The 24491-nt window shown below is 36.0% G+C and overlaps 3 protein-coding genes and 1 long non-coding RNA gene across 6 annotated transcripts in view; 2 read left to right on the forward strand and 2 right to left on the reverse strand.

Moving 5' to 3' along the window:
- The window catches only part of LOC138403001 (uncharacterized), a 164090-nt gene that overhangs the window by 42158 nt on the left and 97441 nt on the right, over positions 1–24491 (forward strand). The window lies entirely within an intron of this gene.
- Positions 1532–5273, forward strand: LOC117986613 (protein PBDC1). Its single transcript, XM_034973479.2, has 3 exons — positions 1532–1804; positions 1883–1981; positions 2938–5273. The coding sequence occupies exons 1-3, from the start codon at positions 1802–1804 to the stop codon at positions 3325–3327; spliced, it is 492 nt and encodes a 163-aa protein (XP_034829370.1). The 5' UTR covers positions 1532–1801; the 3' UTR covers positions 3328–5273.
- Positions 10865–14611, reverse strand: NO66 (Bifunctional lysine-specific demethylase and histidyl-hydroxylase NO66). Its single transcript, XM_034973057.2, has 2 exons — positions 14396–14611; positions 10865–12834 (listed from the first exon to the last, which is right to left on the reverse strand). The coding sequence occupies exon 2, from the start codon at positions 12633–12635 to the stop codon at positions 10881–10883; it is 1755 nt and encodes a 584-aa protein (XP_034828948.1). The 5' UTR covers positions 12636–12834; positions 14396–14611; the 3' UTR covers positions 10865–10880.
- The window catches only part of LOC117986222 (potassium channel subfamily K member 1-like), a 50885-nt gene continuing 42038 nt past the window's right edge, over positions 15645–24491 (reverse strand). For 2 of the 3 annotated variants that reach the window (XM_069501773.1, XM_034973058.2), the window contains 4 exons: positions 20466–20606; positions 19708–19917; positions 19035–19223; positions 15645–18488 (listed from right to left, as the gene is read on the reverse strand). In XM_069501773.1, coding sequence (XP_069357874.1) covers positions 18187–18488; positions 19035–19223; positions 19708–19917; positions 20466–20606 — 842 coding nt within the window. In that variant the 3' untranslated portion in view covers positions 15645–18186. The remainder of the gene's footprint in view (positions 18489–19034; positions 19224–19707; positions 19918–20465; positions 20607–24491) is intronic. The other variant, XR_011237300.1, reaches the window with a different exon arrangement.

Below are 24491 nucleotides of genomic sequence, written 5' to 3' on the forward strand. Positions count from 1 at the left end.
CATTACCTCACACGCGGCACAGTAATTCCATGGTTAACGCTTTTGATCACGAATTATCACACACCGAATTCACAAAAAAGTCATCGAAATCTTTCAACAAGTAATAATGCACATAGTTTAGAGATGGCGTCGGCCCAACGCGCATGCGCCACCCTCTTTTTCTCTCCTCCAATCAAGTCATAGATTTGCACGGAGTTAAAACGAGTTTACCCGAGATGGTCCGAGGATATATTCTTTCTTGCTCATGTTCTAGACGATCTTTGTATTGCTTTCTCGATTGCTGACAGTTGCGTACAATATAAAAAAATTAGATTTGGAGGGAATATTTTTTTTAATTATTAATTGGAATGTACCTACCTACTTTGTGCAAAAAATTGATAAATATATTTTAGTACTATTTGGTAACTTCAAGTTTTATTATTTAAATATTTAAAGCCACATTTAAAGCTATGTAACGAGTAGGTATTTATTCGTGGTTTTAAAACAGAGGAATTATAGGTGCTTAATAAACAGTGGGGCCGATTCTCTAGTACACAATCTCTAAACTAAACTAAATTAACAGGTTTAAATCTAGTGCTTTCCTTTTCCGCAAGCAACACTATGAAAGGGATAGCAATAGATTTAGACGTGATATTTTAGTTTAGTTTAGAGATAGTGTACAAAGGAATTAGCCACATTGATAAATTTTATTTCTTGAGCGTAGCGAAAAAATTCCAAGCATATGTTCTAACCATAGAGCCAAATCAATCCTCAAATCGTGCTCAAATCAATCCGATAATTTTCCCATCGTCCCATAAAAATTATAATATAACTAGTTAATTAGGTGGTTTAACATTTTCAAACATTTCTTCAGAGAAGCCAATACTAATGTTAATAAAAGTACGAAACATATTTATTTATACCTAATCTAGCTGATTAATAAATAATAAATTACTAGCTGATACCCGCGACTTCACCCGTGTGGATTTAGGTAGGTTTTAAAAATCCCGAGGGAACTCTTTGATTTTTGAATATCACGTCGATCCGTTGCGATGTGATTGAAGGACAAACAAACAAACTTTCGCATTTATAATATGGGTAACTATAGTTAGCCATATTATAAACGCCTAAAGACGAAAGTCTTTAATGAGTGTGTCCTACCAGTGATGACGTATGGCGCTGAGACGTGGACACTGACAGTTGGCCTTGTCCACAAGTTCAAAGTCGCTCAGCGGGCTATGGAGCGGGCTATGTTGGGTATCTCTCTGAGGGACAAAATTCGTAACGAGGAAATCCGTAGAAGAACCAGAGTGACCGACATAGCCCAACGAAGCCAGCTGAAGTGGCAGTGGGCAGGCCACGTCTGCCGCAGAACCGATGGCCGATGGGGCAGACGTGTTCTGGAGTGGAGACCGCGTATCAGCAAGCGCAGTGTGTCTACTTTTATTACTCTATCTACGACACTGACTTACCAAAGAGTATATTATAATCACTACGTTTTATGACTTACCTACCAGTCACCTCTTTCCACTACAGGTGCCACAGACCAAAGAGCATATTGGTCTGTGCCAAAGAGTAAATGGAGTAAAAAAACGCATGAACAAAGAAAAAATCGAAAAAATCAAATAACTTTATGAAAATAAGTTATGTTGTTTTTATGTTATCAATTTTGTGCTATTTCAGTGTGATAAATAAATATGTGTGATTAAAAGTACCTACCACGTACCTACGTATCAACTAAGTTACGATACTTTACACAAGTACCTACCGGCTAACTTATATAAAAAGTTAAACTATAGTGCTTTGGAGTATTCAGTGTAAAATGGCAAGTACATACAGTTATAGTACATAACTTTGCATAAATCATTTTTGTCATGCAGTACTATAATTTTATGTATTTCAGGACGTCCTCACGAGACCTGCCGAAGAGTTTGGCAACGATGAGACCCTAGAACACCTGTGGGCAGCGAGGGCCATGGAGCACAGTGATATTTACTTTAACGTAAGTTACATAAAGTAGTAAGTTCTTTATCTTTATTAGATTAGCTGGAACAACCGCGTGCAGTCCTACATAGTCCTTAAAATGCGTCCAAAGTAACAATGGGAAAGCCATATTTGCTCTATTTGTCAATGGTCATTCAACCTATTTTAATGAAATTTGGTATTTTTGAAATATCATACTTCTTTTAAGGAAGAAGAAAATGATTTTAAAAAAACCTTCCCTGGGGTGGAAGCTATATCTGTACCTAATTTCATTAAAATCTGTCACACGTATGCACTTTTGCATTTATAATATTAGTATGGATGTTTTATTTTAATAGGGGAAAGCAGCTGTCACGATGAGAATGATCGGTACCCTTATTATAAATGCGAAAGTGTGTTTGTTTGTTGGTTTGTCCTTCAATCACGGCGCAACGGATTGACGTTCGACGACCTCCCTGGCGCAGTGGTGAGCGCTGTGGTCTTAATAGTGGGAGGTCCCGGGTTCGATTCCTGGCAGGGGTTTGGAATTTTATAATTTCTAAATTTCTGGTCTGGTCTGGTGGGAGGCTTCGGCCGTGGCTAGTTACCACCCTACCGGCAAAGCCGTGCCGCCAAGCGATTTAGCGTTCCGGTACGATGCCGTGTAGAAACCAAAGGGGTATGGGTTTAATAAAAACTGCCATACCCCTTCCAGGTTAGCCCGCTATAATCTTAGACTGCATCATCACTTACCACCAGGTGAGATTGCAGTCAAGGGCTAACTTGTATCTGAATAATAATAACGTGATTTTTTGCATGGGTGTAGATAAAGACCTGGAGAGTGACATAGGCTACTTTTATTCCGGAGAATCAAAGAGTTCCCACAGGATTTAAAAAACCTAATTCCACGCAGATATAGTTGCGGGCATCAGCTAGTGCAGAAATAAGTGAGACAAGCTAGCTGAGTTAATAAATAAATAACTTATATTATTTCAGGTCCTGTGCTCAGTAGACACAAGGTGGCTCAGATTGACACCTCACGATGACCTCATATACAACCACTTCAGGCAAGACTTCCCCGACTTAGATGTATCGTACATAAAAGAAAGTGAAATCAAGAACAACACCAACAAAGCCAAATGGCGTATATTCTGCGAAAAATTTAAAAACATAGTGGAAGACTACAGTTTTGGAACCCTAATGCGTGCAGACACGAAAGGCGATTATTCAGAGCAAAACACAATTTTAGTGCCTCGAGTGCAGTTTTATGCGATAGAAATTGCCAGAAATAGGGAGGGGTTAAACAATGAAGTCAAAAAGAAGTTCAAATGTGCATCCAAGGCACAGATGGAAGCTCAGAATAATGCAGCAGAGGTTGCTGCGTAAAATGGACCTTTGATAGAATCTTGAAACCAGATTAATATTTGTTACTTACTTAGCATTTGCTTAGCACCACTACCCATATTATAAATGCGAAAATGTGTTAGTTTATTAATTCAATCACGTCGCAATGGAGCACCGAGACAACATTATTTTTTTGATGTTAAAGAGATGGAGAGTGACATGGGCTACTTTTTACAAATCAAAGCGTTGCTCCTGGATTTTTAAGAACCTAAATCCACGCGGACGAAGCCGCGGGCGTCAACTAGGCTCTCTGTATGGACTGTTTATTCTATCACTCTTAATGAGATGTCTAAATTATTTGAATCATTGGTGTCCACAAATACAATGTTATTTTATATTTTGTTCATTTTCTTTAAAAACTATTTGAAATTATTGGTTATCCTAAATCTATATTCATCCATATCTATATCACATATATCCACCTGACAGAAAGAAATGGAAACAGCTGATCCTTTTGATGCAGGGATCTTGCCAGTACCACAATCTTTAGGAATGAAGGAATGACCATAGAGAGAGAGAAATCTATATTAGTATGTTTAGTAGGTAGTTAGCTGAGTAGGTAACATTTATTGAGCTGGATCTTAGTATTTAAGAATAAAATAGCTATGTTCACTATGAAAATATAAATAATTTTCAAATACTGTGGCTTATTCTCTTGTACACAATCTCTAAACTAAACTAAAATTACACGTCTAAATCTATTGCTATCCCTTTCATAATGTTGCTTGCGGAAAAGAATGGCACTAGATTTAGACCTGTTAATTTAGTTTAGTTTAGAGATTGTGTACAAGAGAATCGGCCCCAATGTATTGATAGTAATTTGCTGTGATTGTAAAAATACTATGGCTGACCATGATTTTTGAATTCAGTTCTACATTTATGTATTTAGTTGTTTTGGCTGCAAGTAGTATACTAGATACTGAGTTCCTTTAGAAGAATCTTATGAAGATGTATTATTCTCTGGTAGAAACAACTTCAGAAAAATCTATACATATAAATGTTACTAGAATTTCATCATCATCATTATCAGCCGAGCTGAATAATTTCATGATTTGTTCCAAATATTTTTTATAGTCAAAAGTTCTAGATTAATTCCTATAATAATATTATCTCACTTGAAAACGGCAGCTTAAAAGACAATAAAAAAGTGTAAACTGTAATTTTTGGTCATAATTAATATGTATAATTATTGTATCCTTTCTAGCCACTATAGTTTCACCCATAGAATAAGTTTTATGTGAATATTGTACGAACATAGCTATTTAGTCCTAATTGAAATGGCTAACATTGGGAATGTATCTTTTTACAAGCTGTGGTTTTATTCAAATTCTTTCATTTTCATCCTCCTAAATAGTCTGAAGAATTGTTTGACAATATAACACATAACTAAGTAGTCTGGTGTGAGGCTTTTTTGGTTTTAATGAAAGTGCCATACAGATTCCACTCATGGCAGAAATAAATCAACCTTTCTGTAATCTGTCAACAATAGCAGTGTTGTTTTATTGTTAAAAATTGTATGGTCTTTTTTGCTCGCATTATTGCTTGGTAATTTATCAAAAGATTTTATAGATAGATTGATTTTAAGCAATGATAAAAAATAATTGATTAAAACGCCATAGTTCTTTAAAGCTGGGCCCCCTACTAATACATCGTGAACATGATATTACTTATACTTAATAAATGGTAGATTCCCAAGGTTAACTAAATAATAACGTTGTTTCAATAATAATCATAACCTGCCATTATTCATTAGTGTTAGGTACTGTAATAAATAAGAAGCCTAAATTAGCGCTGTAACTCATTATAACAATAAGGTTCGAGATGGACCAGCATTTTAGAATAATTAGGTAATTAATGAAATTGTAAAAAAAAATGAGTGAGGTGCTCAATTTCTCATACATTTTTGATAATAAATTTTTTGATCAAAATTTTTGTACATATTATTTTACATCCATGATTATAAGTGTATAATAATAAGAATAATAATTTATTGAAATGAGTTTCCTACCCCTCTGCACTAGGAAATACCTGTATTGCAGAAGGTAGTTCTGGGATACAAAAGTTTTTTAATTTAGGCACCAAAATCCAATATCTAATCTAAATCCAAATCTAGGTTATATTTAGTATAGCATACTTGTAAAAATTCTATTGGCAGTTGTATAATTTATAATACTTTAGTATAAATAATATGACAATAAAATAGCCTGCATCAAGTGTATAGAAAATATATTATAATTTAATAATCACAAATCACAAGATGACTTTTTCTAACTAAGACTAATGACTAATCACCGACCTCTTGTATCAAGATTGACACAGACTATGTATACTCATAACATCTCCCTTTTTCATTTTGTTTTGTTTTTTAAAACATTAACTTAACTTATGAAGACATTAGGACCAACACAATGTGTGACAATTTTATAAAAATTTACATACTGACATTTGACATAACATTTTAACTTATAGACTGACAGTGGTACGACTATAGTTTGAAAACTTAAAATCTACTTTCACAAATTATCCTTAATCATAGCAATCTTGAAATCTAACTGGGGGTTTGACCTGTCTACCACTTATTGTTGTCTTTATTCCCTTATCTTTACTTTCTTTACAATCTTCCATTCTCATTTCCTTCTTTGGACTGACATGTTTACTACTGACTGGACTTTCTACTTTGTTTTCATGAATTGTATCCTTAGTTGGACTTGAAGAATGCGAAGATAGCAAGTGCTGGCGATTTCTTCTGTATGTAGACCCATCTGGAGCTTCAACTATAAATGATCTAGGTTGCTCACATTCCTTGACAATTTTTCCCGGTTGCCATTTTGACTCTGGTGACTTTTTAAACATAATTTTATCTCCTTTGTTGACATTAGGCAAATTTTTTGACTTTTTATCATAATAAAACTTTTGTTTATAATTATTCTGTTGTTTTATTTTCTTGTATATCCTATGACTCATTACTTTAGGTTCAAGGTGTTTTACAACAGTAGGTATAAGTGTTCTGAGACGACGGGACATCAGTAACTCAGATGGAGACGGTAGGTTGTTTCTAGGTGTAGTTCTGTATTGCAATAATGCAAGATATGGATCATCACCTGACTCTGCACATTTAGTAAGTATGCGTTTTACAATTTTTACTCCAGACTCCACTAATCCATTAGAACGAGGCAGGTATGGACTAGATGTGGTATGAGTTATATTCCATGACTCTAAGAACTGTTTGAATTCCTGGGAATTATAAGGCGGACCGTTATCCGTGTTCGCAAATACAGGAATTCCGTGGCGACTGAATATAGGTTTCAGCGCATTTATCAGAGCTTTGGCTCCCGTTGAACTGACATTAGCAATTTCAATATAATTTGAATAATAATCTTCAACGACAAGTATAGTTTGATTTTTGAATTTTAAATAATCCATGCCCACTTTTTCCCAAGGAAAAGAACAAATTTTATGTGACACAAGAGGTTCAGGCGGATTAGCATTCCTGTGTGATAGACATATTTCACAATTTTCCACACACTGTTGTATATCATGTGACATTAAGGGCCAATATACAACTCCTCTGGCAAAATTCTTTGATTTTTCGATGCCTTGATGACCACTGTGTATTATTTTCAAAATTTCTGACCTTAATTTTGTAGGTATTATAAGACTGTTACCTTTTAATAATAAATTACCGACAGCATGGACTTCATGACGACAATTCCAATAGGGTAGGACTAGTTTATTGACTTCTGACTTTCTATCAGGCCATCCTTTCTGATAGTATTTTTTCAGTAGCTGCAAACATTCATCATTTTCCGTAGCCTCGACAAGCCACTGAAGACGTTCTTCTGAAATAGGTAAGTTTTTTACTAGCATATTGACATGAACCATGACATCTTCATCCAACTCATCTTCACTACACTCAGGTAAAGCTGCACGTGATAAAGAATCGGCAATATACATTTTAGTGCCAGGTTTGTATTCAACCTTTAGGTCGTAGGACTGTAATCTCAGCATTAACCTCTGCAGACGTGTTGGGACTTCAGTTAAAGGCTTTTTAAATAAAGTAATTAATGGACGATGATCTGTTTCTACTGTGACTATTTTACCATAAAGATATTGATGAAATCGAATACATCCAAAGACAATGGCATATAGTTCTTTTTCAATTTGTGCCATGTTCTTCTGACTTGACGTTAATGTTTTAGAAGCATAACAAATTGGATGATTATCTTGAAGCAAGACTGCACCAACTGCTGACTGACTTGAATCGACTGACAAGACTACTGACTTTTTGACATTATAGTGTGATAAGACTGGCGCTTGACAAATAATATTTTTTAGACGTGTAAATGTAGCTTCATGACTCTCATTCCATGACCATTCGCTTGACTTTTTTAATAATAGACGTAGAGGTTCAGTTTCCTCTGCCAAATTCTTAATAAATCCTCCCAGATAATTTAAAATTCCTAGAAATCTTTGTAGATCCTTGAGACAGACAGGCGACGGCATATCTTTGATAGCCCTGACTTTATCTGGGTCGGGGGACACTCCATTTTTTGAAAATATATGTCCTAAATATTTGACTTGTGTATGACCAAATTTACACTTACTTCTATTAAACTTTAGGTTGACTTCTTGAGCTTTTTTAAACACTCTTTGTAGATTTTCATCATGTTCTTGACGATCCTTGCCATAGACTAAAATATCATCAGCATACACCATGACTCCAGGTAGTACACCAAATGTTTCTGTCATAATTCTATGAAATATTTCAGGGGCACAGTTGATACCAAAAGGTAATCTCTTAAACCTGTACCGGCCAAATGGGGTGTTGAATGTACACAACATTGAACTTTCTAAATCAAGACAGATAACCCAAAATCCACTGCTAGCATCCAGCGTAGAAAAATATGATGCTCCATGTAGCTTGGATCGCACAATATCAATAGTAGGTATTGGATAATGTGATCTACATATCGCTTCGTTCAAATTTCTTGGGTCAAGACAGACTCTAAGTTGACCATTTTTCTTTTCGACTAAAATAAGTGAACTCACCCATGACGTTGGCTCGGTAACCTTGGTGATGACATCCAGACTTTCCATATGGTCCAATTCCTTCTTCAGTCTATCATGTAATGAGAATGGAACTTTCCGTGGTGGATCAATTTTGGGACGGACATCTTTATTGACAGTAATGTGACACTCACCAGGTAGACAGCCCAATCCATCGAATACAGATTTATACTTAGACAAAAGACTCTGTAAATCATTATTATTATTAATATAATATGACTGTAAATGTGACTGAACATGACAATTATTTTTATAATGTGACTGTGACTGACAATTATTATTGTTAACTTGACAATTATGAGACTCGGACAGAGTTTGACTATCACTTGTGACTGGATTTGACTCATAGTTCTGACATACACTTTGACAATGACTTGTGACTGGGTTTGACTCATAATTCTGACATACACTTTGACAATCATCTGACTTGGCTATATTAAAGACTCTTTTAATAAGACCTAACTCTGTACATGTACTTTTACCAATGACAGTTGGAGACGACACATTTGCTATAATAAAATTAATTGTTTTTGACTGAGATTGACTATTTATATGATAGGTACATTCAAGCTTTTGTTGACCTAATATTGGAATACTATTTCCACAATAAGACGTTACTTTGGCATGACAAGGTGACAAATTCTCAATGACATTTAATGACTGAAACAAATTATATGACATGACATTAGCATCACTTCCTGTATCTAAAATACACTGTACATTTATGTTATTAATTAAAAAATTAACACTCCAATCTGCATTTGTAGATAGACTTGAATTTAAATGCCCGACAAATAAACAGTTTGACTCATTACCTTCATATGTATCATTATCCTCTTGTTGTACATATTTCACTTGTTTAGACTTACAAAATGCTGCATAATGACCTAAAAATGAACACTTTTTGCACCTTGCATTGCGCGCTGGACATTTAAATCGATGAACTTGTCCACACCGAGTACATATATTCCTATTTTGAGACTGTGATCTATTTCTTGACTGAGCCATTGTTCTTGACTGCGACCTTGCTCTTGACTGTGACATAGACTGACTGAGTGACTGACGTTGGAAGAACACATTAGTAGATTCCTTGAATTCGGCTGCATGAGACTTTGCTGACACTATAGTTTTTGACAGATTCCTTGCCCGTTCTAGGGTCAAATCCTCTTCGAGTAAAAGTTTTTCCCGAACATGTTGATAATTTTCATGCATGTTAGTGATATAAATATCCTTTATCATTCTTTCTTGTAAACTCTCGAATTCGCAGGACTTACTTTTGTTTATTAAACGTGTTAAGAAGTCTTCCAGACTTTCACCTACATTTTGTTTTGTTGTAAAAAACTTGTAGCATTCATAGGTTATGTTTCTTTTCGGCACAAAATATTCTTCAAATTTCTTTATTAGTTGACTGTACGTAATTTCTTCTATGTCTAGACTGAAAGTGTTGAATATTTCCAGGCATTCACTGCCTATAAAATGTAAAAATACTGCGACTTTTCTTGCATCAGATTCCTCGGAAAGGCCACTTGCCTTTAAAAATATGCCAAATGCTTGTTGCCACTTCTTCCAATTAACTGCACAATTGCCCTCCAGGCTCATAGGCTTAACGTTTCCGACTATATTGAGCCTTTTTGATGTGACTTCGGTGACATTTGTTTGTCCTTCGTGCTGTCTCTCAACTTTTGTGTCCGGCATGGTTTTTTCCACGACACTTCTGACACCATGTATAATTTATAATACTTTAGTATAAATAATATGACAATAAAATAGCCTGCATCAAGTGTATAGAAAATATATTATAATTTAATAATCACAAATCACAAGATGACTTTTTCTAACTAAGACTAATGACTAATCACCGACCTCTTGTATCAAGATTGACACAGACTATGTATACTCATAACAGCAGTCAGTGAAAGCAAATGTCTAGAAAACTAACCAGTCTGTTGTAGTTCCATATGCCTAAAAGACTAGTCTAAAATGACAGGTTTAAAGGGCTTTAAATTCATTCTTTCTACGTATACATAGAATTCTTATCAGAAACCAAATCGCGGCAGAAAATAATGTACATCGACTTTTAGGAGATAGCGGATTTTCAGACAAAAGATCATATTATATATAGATTTTTTTTAAAGAATATTAGCCAAATTGATTGCTGACTAATATTCCCCTTTCCCCTCCAATTAAGCGTAAAGCTTGTGCTAGGAGTAGATACAACAATAGTGCAGCGGATGGGATTTGAACCGGTGACCTTTCGGTTTTCAGTCCTCCTTTAACCGTCGAGCTATCGAGGCTCTTTGGTATGAGTGACAGTGACAACACTACAGAGCCAAAATGTCATTCTGTTCATTCATTCATTCAAAGGCTGATGTACATTACTTTTTGCCGCATACTGTAATACCTCTTGCCCTGCAGTAAAAGATAACAAGGGTTTAAATTAAAAAAAAATAAGTTCACCAATCAAACTTTTAATCGTCATCTATATTCTCCAAAGGGTATTCAGTCATGATTAAACCTCTGCTCCACAGGGCATCGGCTATCTGTAGCTTGTCTGTTTCATTGGGCACATCTAGGTTTTCTACACACACATACTCTGGATAGGAACTTATTAAAGTGTCAATCGCAGGAGCTAGGTCTTCCTCAATTTCCAAATACGGTAACTCATTTCCATGGTACTCTAATGAGTTCTCCACATAGTAATACAGTCTGATGCGTTCCTCGGAGACCATCCTCAGTATATTCTTACGTAGGAGTCTTATCCTTGTATCTAAGCTTATTTCTACTCTATTTGTCACTTTTCCATTTTCCACCATGACATCTGTGCCACCATATACAGTGACAGCTTTTTCTAAATCAGTCAAAACAGGTGGTAGTGCATCCTGTTGGAATTTCTTGCTCATTTGGTCCACTGCTTCATCTATTGGTAGGTAATTTTGTATGTTGTTAAATAGATTTTTGACTATCTGTTCTATTTCAGCTTTTCGGGAAGTTTTGACATCAGAATGGACCAATCCAAAGTTATCATAGATATCGAACGGCAGACCCTTTCTAAACTCAACGTTTTCATTGATAGCCATCTGTAAAGCTGCAGGGATCATTTTCTCAAATAAATCTGCCCATGCATGTTTTTGGTACATGCTTATTGTTACATGTAAGGAATGCTCCCCGTCTATTGTGACCCCTTGATGGATATATCCTCGAGGGAAGTACAGCATATCACCAGCTTCCAATGTTACTTCTAATATTGGCTCTCCTATTTCATCATCAGTGAAATTTTTTGATGATGTCCTGGGTAAGGTTTCAAGTATATCTCTTGGTTTGTAAATACGCCAATGTTTCTTGCCTTCTGCTTGTAAGATGAACGCTTCAATATCGTCATAATGTGGTGCAAATCCTTGGCTATCCGGTGGTGTTAAATAGGCGTTGGCTCCGACAAAAGAATGTAAGAATTCTTGTAGAGTTGCATTTAGCAGATGCAGCCGTGACATATAAGTCTGCGGGTTTAATAACCTGATGCTGCAGCCATTTAAATAGAAGTCCCAGACAAGATGGGGGTGTGCTCTGCCTTCAGGGTTGTGGGTTTCCCTTTTCCCGTCAACATAAGATGTGATGTCAATGTTTTTAGTGTACTGAATATTTTCGTTTCTCAGCATGGAGTCTATGAGTGGTGTGGAGATTATGTCATTGTAGTATCTCGACTTGTTTCTTGCTATATGCAGTGGCTTTTTCTCCCATATCTGATTAAGGAAATCTTCGGGGCTGAATGGTGCAATCATCCATTTGAAAACCTTCAGCCCTTCTTCAGTGCTGTCAGTTTGAACGGGAGTCAAGTCAAAGCTGTTATTACTGGACTCTGAGATTGATTTCACGTATTCAGGTACTGCAATTTCTTCTTCTTTCTTCAATTTCGTACGTAATAATTGCGGTACCTCTATCTCCACACGTTCAGAAGACTTTCTATTCCTTAATTCTTTATGGGTATTAATTTTATTATCCTTTTTCGACTTCTTTTTCTTATGCAACTTTTTCTTGGAGATGTTTTTCAACTCTTTCTGCTTCTTTTGCTCACGTTTAAGCTTCACTCCGATCTCTTTCATTTGGTCGTCTCCAACATCTTTTAGGATTTTCGGTGACGTCGCTGTTTTGACTTTTCTATTCCTTTTCTTTTTAGGTTCCCTTCTATTAGCATTGTATACAGCAAAAGCCGATACTGGCGATTCCATATTTTCTTTTTATAACCGGGTTCTTTGTATAACCTAAACTGCAAGCGGCATTGGTTTTTTAATTATTTGTTGCATACGATATGCCTTTGCTTTACCAAAAACAGTTTTATTTCATAACTTAAGTATTTCTGTTGAAGTTTTCAAAGATGTAGAAAATATACCAGGAAATACTACAACCAACTAACCACCAACCAGTGTCCTAACAGCCCATACAAATCTTTTTTCTTCGTGAAAAATAGTTCGTCACTTTGCAGTAGATGGCGCTACTTCGGAGAATTATTTCTTCGGTGAACTTCAGATGTTATTAGTCTGTGTTCTGTGATTTTGTTTCCTTTTGTGATCCGTGAATGTGTTCTGTTTGTGTTTTTATGATAAATTCTACGATTTTGCTTGCTCCCTGGACTCCGACGGCTTCGTTTTTCTCACTGGACTTACGCGCAAACCCCTGGACACTGATCTGCCTAACGATTTGGACTATAGCTGCTTGTGAGAGAGGTTATTTTGTTGTGTGCCGAGATACGGTAAAACTCGTAAGTAATCAACTTATAAATTATTATTTAAAGCAAAGACTAATTATTAGTCTTCGTCGCCTTCGTGTCTATGCTAAAAACTGATGCAGATTTCCTCACGAAAAGAGGAGTTTTAACAGTGTTATGAAACGTTTGATATATTAAAAACTAGAGTCCATCGGTTTAGCTACTGGTGGTTAGGGCTTCATAGTAAGGTAGCTTCACACTATATTTGCTGTCTTGAGTACGTCTCCTTCTGTATCTGACCTTTGGTCTAATAAAAGCTTCATTAAATGTTGCTCTTCATTATTTATATTATAAACTAGCTTATGCTCGCGACTTCGTCCGCGTGGAGTACACAAATTTCAAACCCCTCTTGGACTACACAAATTTCAAACCCCTCTTTCACCCCTTTAGGGGTTGAATTTTCAAAAATCCTTTAGCGGATGCCTACGTCATAATAGCTACCTGCATGCCAAATTTCAGTCCGATCCGTCCAGTAGTTTGAGCTGTGCGTTGATAGATCAGTCAGTCACTTTTCCCTTTTATATATTTAGATAAAATGTAATTTTGGATGTTTGTTACCACATCACAATTAAAGAAACAATTTGGATTAGGTTAATTAGCAACAGAGATGGTATATTATGCGGTATGCACCAATTCTAAAGTCCTCGCAGACAAAGTCATAAACAGAAGCTGGTAGTAATACTCATTGATTTATGCAACGGTATGTGGTCAGTTCTCACAAATTTTTTTCAGGCAAAGATGGTACAATTCTATATTCATTTCTCAATCCTGAAAAAGAAATGGATCTGTATCTTGCGTGGACTCGAGCTGTTGGACTAGACACATCTTTGGATCCTCACTATGTGTATCGAAACCGACGAGTGTGCCATGCTTATTTTGAATTGAAGTTTCAGATTAAGACGAAGGTGATATAATTAAAATGTTGGCATTTAATCTATTTAATAAAAGAAATTATAAAAAACTGTCTAATCGCTACACTGTTGTTTTATTTGCCTAAAGTAATTCAAATTCCACTGTCTCCAAAGTAATTTCTAAAAGTCAAATCAATTAATATTTGATTTTTGGAAATTACTTTGGGGAATAATATTATTTAAGAAATATCCTGAGGAGCGCGATTTGTTCGGCTTTAGGGATGTCACATATCGCTAGATGGCGCTATGCAATCAATCTGAGTGTTAACTCTATACCCTATATTCAATGTACTCTGTGCCACCAACTAACAACCTTTTATTTCTGGTCGGTACTCGGTGGTAACAACACCACCGAACAACACTGCACGGGCGGTATACTTTTGAGTGCTTTTGAGGTTATATTTTGATTTTGTAACACAATATTTTGTTCTGAGCCATATGGTTCTGAGTTTTGAAAGTCTTGGTTTTGCAAATACCTACCTAATTCTCGTAACTCTATGATATTTTTGACCATTGATGGAAGTAGATAATCTATGGATGGAAGCTTCCACGACAAGTTCCACGAAGCTTCGAACCTCAGACTAAGAATCAAGGAGACTTGGCATTAAAATAATAAAATAATACATAGGTAGGTACCTACCTTGTTAGAGCAAGCTAGGTGTACAGAGAAAAGCTCTGAAGAGTGATAGAGATATAAACACAATTTTTTGTCTTTGTCATAGTTTAGCTTTTTTTTTGTTGGGCACGTTGTAGTTTGTACCCAACAAACCTTTGTGATAGTAATTTATTGCGAATATTACGAGTTTTTCTTTAGTTTTCTGTTTTAAATTTAGTATTGAAGGTGTGTAGAAGCCATTTATGGTGCATTGCTGTGTAAAAGTTGTAGCGAACACAAATTATGAAACATAACCTTTCATACGTAAGTAATAAGTATTATTTCTTTTGTTGTTTTGTCCCTTTCGGGTAAAAAAGCGGAGTTCTATAATATTATTATTATACTCTTTGGTGGAGTTGATTATAACCAACTTTTTTTTGTATTTAGCTTTTGACAGTGTTTTGACACGACACACAATTTCAGTGTTGCTATATTTGTGTTTAAAACTCCTTACTCCTTAGAGCTCGAGCAGCGCGCCAGCATTATCGTGCGACTTCGGTTGCTGGTTCCAGCGAATTCCAGCGACGGCCGATGGGCGATGAATCACAGTGCAGTGTACGGGCAACTAGGGACACCAAATTTCATCTTTCTAGGACCAGCGGTTTACATTAATTGATGGTGGGTGCTTATAAAGCTAAATATACCTACATGAGGCCCTGTCAGGGTATTGCAAATACAATTTTAGGTACAATAAAATGATAAATATTAAAGATGCAACAAAAGGTTACAATTTATAATACAATAAGAAAATTATTAAATTATCATTACTATATAATAAATATTATTCATTAGCATGCTTATAATTATATTATAACATTATGAGAATGTAGACTAGAATTTATTACAAAGTAAGAATTTGAAAAAAAATTGATGGTGTAGGTAAATAAAAAAATAGGCAGTTAAGTACTTAAAGTTTGATTTGTTTTATTTAAGAATTGCATCGGATACAATTTACATTCATATTAATATTACATATTTTACCGTTAAAGGCATACATCATGTTTTATCGACAGATAGGTAGGTATAATTTTTTGTATATATAACCTTACTAGTGTCTAATATTCTATCAAGATATACAAATATTTTGTTACAATATTGAATTTTAATAATTAGATATTTGTGAGATTGATGTATAATGTTAATATTATAGCAGTGTACACCTAAAAAGACATTTTATTTGATTATTATAATGTTTCAATACAATAGTCCCTGTAAAATATTACTAAATACTGTCAGCATTTTAGATAGGTACGTAGTGAATTGGAAATACCTACATTAATATCCATTAATGTTGAAAATGTGTTGTGTATTATCTAACGGTCATTATTTGAGCAGTAGGTACTGAGTAAATTATATTAGGTATGGTAATGATTTAAAACCAGTTCACGTAATTTCAGTAATAGCTAAAATTTATGTTAGCAAATTTTCTTTTACTGGGAAATATTCTTTCTATAGAAAGAATGATCTATCAAAATAAAATATATTATAGGTTGGTAATATAAATAGCTATGTCTCAACGCCATAATATAAGCTTGTATTATATTGTCATCGATTCTTGTTACTACATAAATATTTATTTTTATTTTTCTGAAAAAGTCGCACTAAGAACTATTATTAATATTAAAAAAACTGTATGAAATGCAATGAAATTTAACAAACCTCAACCAAGTACCTTATTGTCACAGCCAAAGATTTAAAGAGATTGACGGCCTTATAACAAAAAAATTAAACAAGCTTCAAACGCATGTTTATTTTAATTTCCTTAAAACTGTCAAATCGTCAATTATATCGCCAGTTAAACTTGTTATATTTCTTTGTGGTAAGACGGTTAGTATATATTTTATGTTTTAAAGAAAAAAATAAAGTGAATTTATCGCCTTATTTTATTAAAAAATTGAAGAAATTTTGTCAACACAAAATATTATAATACATACCTACATAGTAAAATAGTAAGATTTTATTTTCTACAATATAATATTATATTTCTGCTATATTTCATTTACTCGTAAGATATATTTCTAAGAAACATCAAAAACATCAACACATAGGCGTACATAATATGTTATATATTTCTAAAAACACTAACATAATTTAATAGGTATGTGCATGCAAATTGTATTTTTGATGTATAGCTGTCACATAATTATTGATACGTGTCGAGGTCATAAGGCTAAAAAGTATTTTTATTTATTTTAATCAAGAAATTAAATAAATTTCCTTTTATTTAATCTAATATTATCAACATCTTGTTTACTACAATGATACGTACGTGGGCTGAAGACTTCTGTATGGGATCTAAAATTTTGATATGCCGTCAATTTTAATAAGTTCATACTAGATATTTACGTATACAGTAGATGCAGAAGGACATGTTCTTCAGTCTATTCGTGTTTAATATTTTATTCTATAAAATTGTTATTTTTATTATTATAGGTTTTCAATAGAAATCTATATAGTTAATATTGAAATAGAAAAGTGAGAAAATCTGAAAACCTCCTCAGTCTTTTGACGAACTCGATCGAAAAAAGTTCGATTTTTAAAACAGAATAATATTTTTTGTGACACAAATAATTTCAGACGTTAGTTATGTAGGTATAGGATTCCTGGTTACTAATTAAGAATATAATAGCGGTGCTTTTTGCTTTTTTGTATTTTTCACCTATTGAACGATATAAATACCTTCATCTTGGTGTTGTAAGGTGACTGCGTTTATAAAATGCTAAATTATATAACTTTCTTTAATTATATAATCCTATGCATGCGGCTATCTACAATTTTCTAAGAAGAATGCATACTTTGACTTGGCGAACACACGATTTTAGTCAGACTGCACTTGAGGAATGTAATTCTTATGAAATCAAATTTCATAAACTGTAGATTACTAGTTATTTGTGAAAATCATTTGAAAATTCATGCCATTACAGATATTTTTATATATCTCTATGATTTTATTACATGCAAGTTATTAGTATTTTTTCATTCATTTACAGTTTAAACACACCTGATAATTATTGTGAAGATGCGATTAAAGAAACCAAGTTTTAGCAGTAAATAACCTAGCGACAATTATAAAATTTAGAATTTTCTAAAATTAACAATGCAGCAAGTGTTTTCTTTACACAAATATCTCTAAATAAATCATTTTTACTTTGATACACTTTTCAACTAGGTACCTACTCTAATAGAAATAATATTGGTAGACATAATATAGTATTTTTACGATATTTTATTTTTTAAATTCTACTTTAATATTTCTAAACACCCTGAGCTTATGACATGTCTATTAAAACCAAGACGTCACATTAATTTGTATATAATTTATTTACTATAAAAAAATATGAAAGATGGTTGGCAATCGTAAGTGCATTTTACTCTGTTGGAACATAGTACAGTTACAATAGCTACGAAAACAAAAAAAAAACGTTAGCTGGTCAAAGTTTTGAAGCGTTTTAGTGTACTCGAATATCCCTTGCATGGACTGGCGTCGTGTCCTCAGGGCTCGGGCTGTCATCTAGATGTGGTCTGATGTGCACAACTGAGCGGCGTTGGTCGTGATGATGGTAGTCATCCCTCATCACCAGTCCTCCGATACCGTAGCCAGGACCCATCACTCCCGAACCGCTTAAACGCATCTTCTCTGGATCCTCGTCAAGCTTCATTGAAGAGAAGACCGTGCTGAGATTCAGTTGAGGAATGTCGTAGAACACCGTCAGAGTCAACATCAAGAAGGTTAGTCCAATGATCAAGTAGACTGAAATAAGAAAACAAAAATAAATACATTTATACTTTTAATTAAATTAATTGTTTGCAAGTACTTTCAGGTTGATATAATTTCCTCGAAAATTGGGTAAAATTAAATGCTGGTAGTACTAGCAAAATTTGATGCAAAAATTACTCTATTCTCTTGACTACTAGACTCATAGGTACATAGTAGATAATCTATGTACTAGACTAATGACACGGACCTCTTGCATCAAGATTGACACAGACTATGTATATTCATAACATCTCTATGGTTTGTTATGGAAGACAAAAAACTGGCCAAGAATCCAATATATATATATTGATTTTTTTTGTATCGATGTAAGAGGCTAATCGATCGGCAGTCTTAAAATTAGGAGTTAGGACAAAATAACATGCTTTCATTTACTTTTAATTAATCATAGATTTATCACTGGTTTCTAAAAGGGCCGGCGTTCCAGTATATAATTGTACTCTGTGGGCGACACCCTTGTCATTCTGAGAACAGACCCCGTGCTTAGTAGTAGGCCGGCGATGGGTTGGTCATGAAACTTACAGGTGGCGGCAACTTTGTAGACAGGGCGGTAGGGCTGGTCGGGGTAGTCTCCGGGGATGTAGTCGCCCAGGCCGATGGTGGTGAGCGATATGAAGCAGTAGTAGAACGAGTCCAGGTAGTCCCACTCGGGCTCCAGCGCGGCGAACGCGGCCGCCGGCAGTAGCAAGAAGAACACTACCAGGATCGACACTGGAAATAAGAAACAGTATGATCACTGATCAACTCACTATTATATTATTTCTCTTACATGGCTGCTATTAGTTATGGCAGTGTTGCCATTGCATCATTTTAAACAAAAAACTTTTGATTTAAAATATTGTCGTCACTTATATTCTGTGGTTTTAGTTTCTTCGAGTATTACAAATCGAGTTACAAGTAAAAATACTTTGAATAAATTATTTGACTTTGAATTAATCAGCACCCCAATAAAGTACGAAAACGACACCCATATCAATGAAAAGAACACAATAATTTTTTCAATTTCAAAATGGACGTCATTTGAGCAATCAGGATTCCAAGAGACCTCGAAAACGAAACGTATTTAATTTTAAAAAAAGATGTAGGTAGGTGGTAGACATGCCCAGAACGATGATGTAGGAGAAGAATGAAGGAATGCAGCAGAGACTTCCCCATGTTGGGAAGAAGTGTTATATGGCGAAGCTTTCGGTATTACCTATAATCATGAGGTGCACTAGGCGTATGGTGAAGGGGCGGTAGAGGTGTCCCAGGGCAGCATTAAGCGAGCGTAGCAGAGACGTGGCGGGCAGGAGTAAACGCTCCACCAGCGCTGACAGCAGTACCAGCGTCAGCGGAATGCCGAGCAGTGCGTACACCATGCAGAACAGCTTCCCTGGCTTGGAAAGCGGTGTTACATGACCATAGCCTGTGAAATAAACGAGTTTCTTCCATTAATTTACTGCATTATCAGGTGAAATTGGAATCGAGCACTAGTCTTTCATCGAATAAAAAATACTAATATAACATTTGAACACAAAGATGAATGAAGAGATTTGCAGAAGAACCAAGTTCACTGACATGTCTAGCCCAAACCATCAGTAGGTAAGTTGAAGTGGCAGTAGGCAGTGGAAAGATGTAGGGCGGAGACCGCGTACCTAACCTACTAGTAAGAGTAGTGTGGAGCGCTAAGCCACCTCACCTCGTCTTTGCTAGTAGCACCTAGCAGAAAATCTTCCAGTACCAACTAGCCGGAGATTTTCAAGTACCAACTAGCCGGAGATTTTCAAGTACCAACTAGCCGGAGATTTTCAAGTACCAACTAGCCGGAGATTTTCAAGTACCAACTAGCCGGAGATTTTCAAGTACCAACTAACCGGAGATTTTCAAGTACCAACTAGCCGGAGATTTTCAAGTACCAACTAGCCGGAGATTTTCAAGGACCAACTAGCCGGAGATTTTCAAGTACCAACTCACCGATGGTAGTGACCACAGTGGAAGAGAAGAACAGCGACTGTCCGAAGGTCCAGTTTGGACCCCCACTCACGTTGCGCGAGGCAGACACACCGCGGTTGCTAGCTCGGATCACCTCGTCCAATAACGTCTCCAAATCCTCGTCTGTAATTAAAAGTGGGCTACTTATTCGAGGGGCCGGACTTCGATCTCGGGAACGTACAGGTCTAACTTTTCGATTACTTGGTGTAACGGTGAAAGAAAACATCGTGAGGAAACCTGCATGCTTGAGACTTCTCTATAATGTTCTCAAAGGTGTGTCAAGTCTACAAATCCGCACTTGACCATCGTGGTAGATATCTTACGGATTTATTTTGCAGTGCGAGCTTCATCCTTACAGCAATAGTCTTCGCAACTATGCTTAGTTAGCGACCTATTGTTTGGTGTTCGATTCAAGTTTAGATATTAGATAAACTCACTGTAATACAATTATTTATACACCTACTTTATTTAAATATATAAATATCGCGGGTATAAGCTAGTCTAGCAATAATGCAAACAATAAAGCTTTTTATTATTATTATTATTATTACCTATTATAAACCATTTCGCAATGTCAAAAGAGCAAGTCCCTATCGACAGTATCTTTGTAACAAGTCTTTTCCAAGTGCTAATTAATTCGAGAAGGAGAGCAATCCGATCAAACGGCTGATGTAATCCGTTCACACTAACGGCGTTCTTTGGAATAATTAAACGTTAAAACTTTTAACAAGTTTTCAGCATAGCTTTATCGATCTATAAGACAACAATAAAATGTTTTGGCGATAAATTATAAATTGGTGTTTTATGAAATAAAATTTCAAAAACGCCGTAAATTAAGAAGTTTAGAAACTGGAAATAACTGTTCAATTTATAAGGTAAGAAAAGCTTCATGATCATCATCATGAACAACCCATAGCCGGCTCACTACAGAGCACGGGTCTCCTCTCAGTATGAGAGGGGTTTGGCCATAGTCCACCACACGGCCAAGTACGGATCGGCAGACTTCACACACCTTTGAGAAAAGCCGATAGACATTGGGGTACTATTATATATTCTGTGGTTGGGGTCCCAAGGTGCTGGCATGGCGGCCTCGCACCGGAAAGCTCAGCTTTGGAAGACCCCACCACCACCACTACGTACAGACTATAGTGATGTATAGTCATGTTTTGACAATTCGCGGATGCGAATGCGAATATCTGCTGCCAACATTCGCGAATGCGAATGGAATATTCAGTTTTTGATTAAATTTGGCGTTATTTGTCTATGGCTTGGTGACCTTGGCGGCAGTCCCGTTACCAAATGATAAAGAGAAGACTGATATAATGTGATTACGATTATAATGTGGTAAAGTTACTTTTTGTTACACTACAAAACATAAGAAATTAATGGATTTTGTTTTATTAACCAACTATTACATCAAAAAAACAAAATTATATTCGCAAAATATTCGCAGTAATTTCGCGAATGCGAATATCCGCGAATGCGAATATTCGTTCCTTGCTTGTTGCTTGGCAGACGACATCAAGTGAATCGCGCGACTCGCGAGTCGCGAGCCATTGGATTCAGGTGGAAGTTCCTACAAGAGATCCATGTCTAGCAGATGAACGTCTATCGATTGACGATGAAATTGATGATAAAAGTTGACCTTAAACTTGATCTCCTCATGATCTCATCAAAGATTCCACAATATCGAAAGAGCCTAAGAGGCTTTTAAATAAGATTCAAGATAAGCTTTGTAGATAACAATCATTTATTAAAGTTAATTAATTCACGAAGACAAGAAATCTGATCGAGGCTCGATAATTTTGACGCGGGACTTTGGCAAAACGATGAATTAACAAATTTTATGATCTATCAGATAACAAGTCTTGGTGTGTTTTATAAGTTAAAATTCTTTTTAATTTTATTTAGCCCTATCCCTATTTTTTCAAAAGGAAAAACGGAACCCTTATAGGATCACTTTGTTGTCTGTCTGTCGGTCTGTCAAGAAACCTACAGGGACTTCCCGTTGACCTAGAATCATGAAATATGGCAGGTAGGTGAGTCTTAACGTCTAACGTCACTAAAATAGCGGCCACGCGCATTAGCAATTTGCGGGACTTATAGGTCACCGAATCGTTACAGAATGTGTATTTCTATTGCCGCTATAACAACAAAATAATAAAAATTTCAAAATGACCATCATTCAAATTTAAAAAAAATGTACGATAGTGGGGGCACTCTTCGAAACTTTGAACTTATTTCATCTATCGTCTTATAATAGAGCCTCAATAGCTCAACCGGTATAGGAGTGGACTGAAAACCGAAAGGTCGACGGTTCAAACCCCACCCGTTGCACTATTGTCATACCTACTCCTAGCACAAGCCTGACGCTTAATTGGAGAGGAAAGGGGAATATTAGTCATTTTAACATGGCTAATATGCTTTAAAAAAAAATATAACTACTCCACATTTTCCCTGTCAGTAGATGGGCATCGTTATATCCCCCAGGCAAACTGCCGAAGTGGATAGTAATATAACGGTTGGCGGCAGATGACAGGCGAGATGAGAGTTGCAACCGCAAAGCCGCGAGCTGCAGTTGTTCGCTGCATGCGAGCTAATCGAATATCGATTAGAAACTTCGATTACATCCTTTGATAAAGTACGTCATGTTGGCGTGATTGTTTTGTACAGTATAGGTATAGTACGCGACAAGTCGAGATGGCATCGCGCTAACCCGATGCGGGCGAGCGCGGGTGACGTGCGGGGCGTTCCCCCGCCTCATACCCCGATTACCATATCAACCTGTAGCGGATTATAGATCCTATTTATATACGGGAACGTTTAGTTGCATTGATTTCAAAATAATCAAAAGTCAACAAAATTAGTCGAAAACTGGAAAAATCAACAAACTACAAAAGGGAAATTCAAGAACATTTTTCATTTCGATCAGACGATTACTTTCAACGACGCGCGACACTTGAGGAATAAATCGGACTTTATTCAAATAGTAAAATTCCGAGATCTTATCGGATTTGGAGAAAGTGCATTAAATGATTTATAAGAGTGCCTGCTTGCGGTCATTTACCTCGATAGGGGTCAACCTTAAATCGATCGATGTTAAAATTCATTGTAGATTTTTAGTTCTTTTGTATTTATAAAATACCTTTATCATCATCATGTTTGCGTTTCATATCGAAATAAATTAAATATATGGTAACGGGCACCAGGTAACCGTAGGAACCTACCTAGGTACATTATTTGTATAATAATTACATAGGACCGTATATTAGGACTCACGAGTAGAAGTTTCATGAAACCGCGAATTTCACTCGTAATTGGGAAACTTTTCGTAGAATTGTAACAAGTACACTTAGGTCGGTTTGACTTACGTCTATATACTACCTACCTAAGTAGATTTAGCTACCTGGCGGCGCTGTTTGTTGCGAATCGGGAAAAGTTCGCGAGTAAAACCAACTCATTAAAACTAACTGTAAACTCGGAATACTTTAAATTTAAATAAAACGTAGGGAAAGAAGACGTAAGCGGCATGTCGAGATGGCAATCGGGGTATGAGGCGGGAGGGGGGGGGGGGGGGGGGGCTCGCACTTCACCCGCGCTATCCCGCACTGGGTTAGCGCGGGGGCTGTGCGGGTGTGCGGGGGTGTCCCCACCTCGACCTGTCGCGTACTATAGGAAGGAACTTTTTGAGTTTATTCTAACTAATGAACCAAAAGCACAGAATATATTTTAATAGCACTAACAAAAGCTTAATTTGCAAAGTCACTTTGCAATTGTGCATTGTAAGGTCTATATCTCCTGAGGATGCTCCGGTGTCGGGGCGAAACGTACGTCGAGTGTGTTTTGGGATTTGCGTAGTATTGCTTGCCTAGTGGCTGCTTTTTCCTGCATGGTTAGCAGTGGGAGGGCGGGCGGTGCATTTCGCATGCTGCATGTTGCATCATACAGATTCGACCTGTTTCAGCAAATTAAGCTTTTGGTTCAAAGTCAAAGTCAAAGTCAAATGAT

This window comes from Maniola hyperantus, chromosome 11 (assembly GCF_902806685.2).
Source record: "Maniola hyperantus chromosome 11, iAphHyp1.2, whole genome shotgun sequence".
Classification (NCBI taxonomy): domain Eukaryota; kingdom Metazoa; phylum Arthropoda; class Insecta; order Lepidoptera; family Nymphalidae; genus Maniola; species Maniola hyperantus.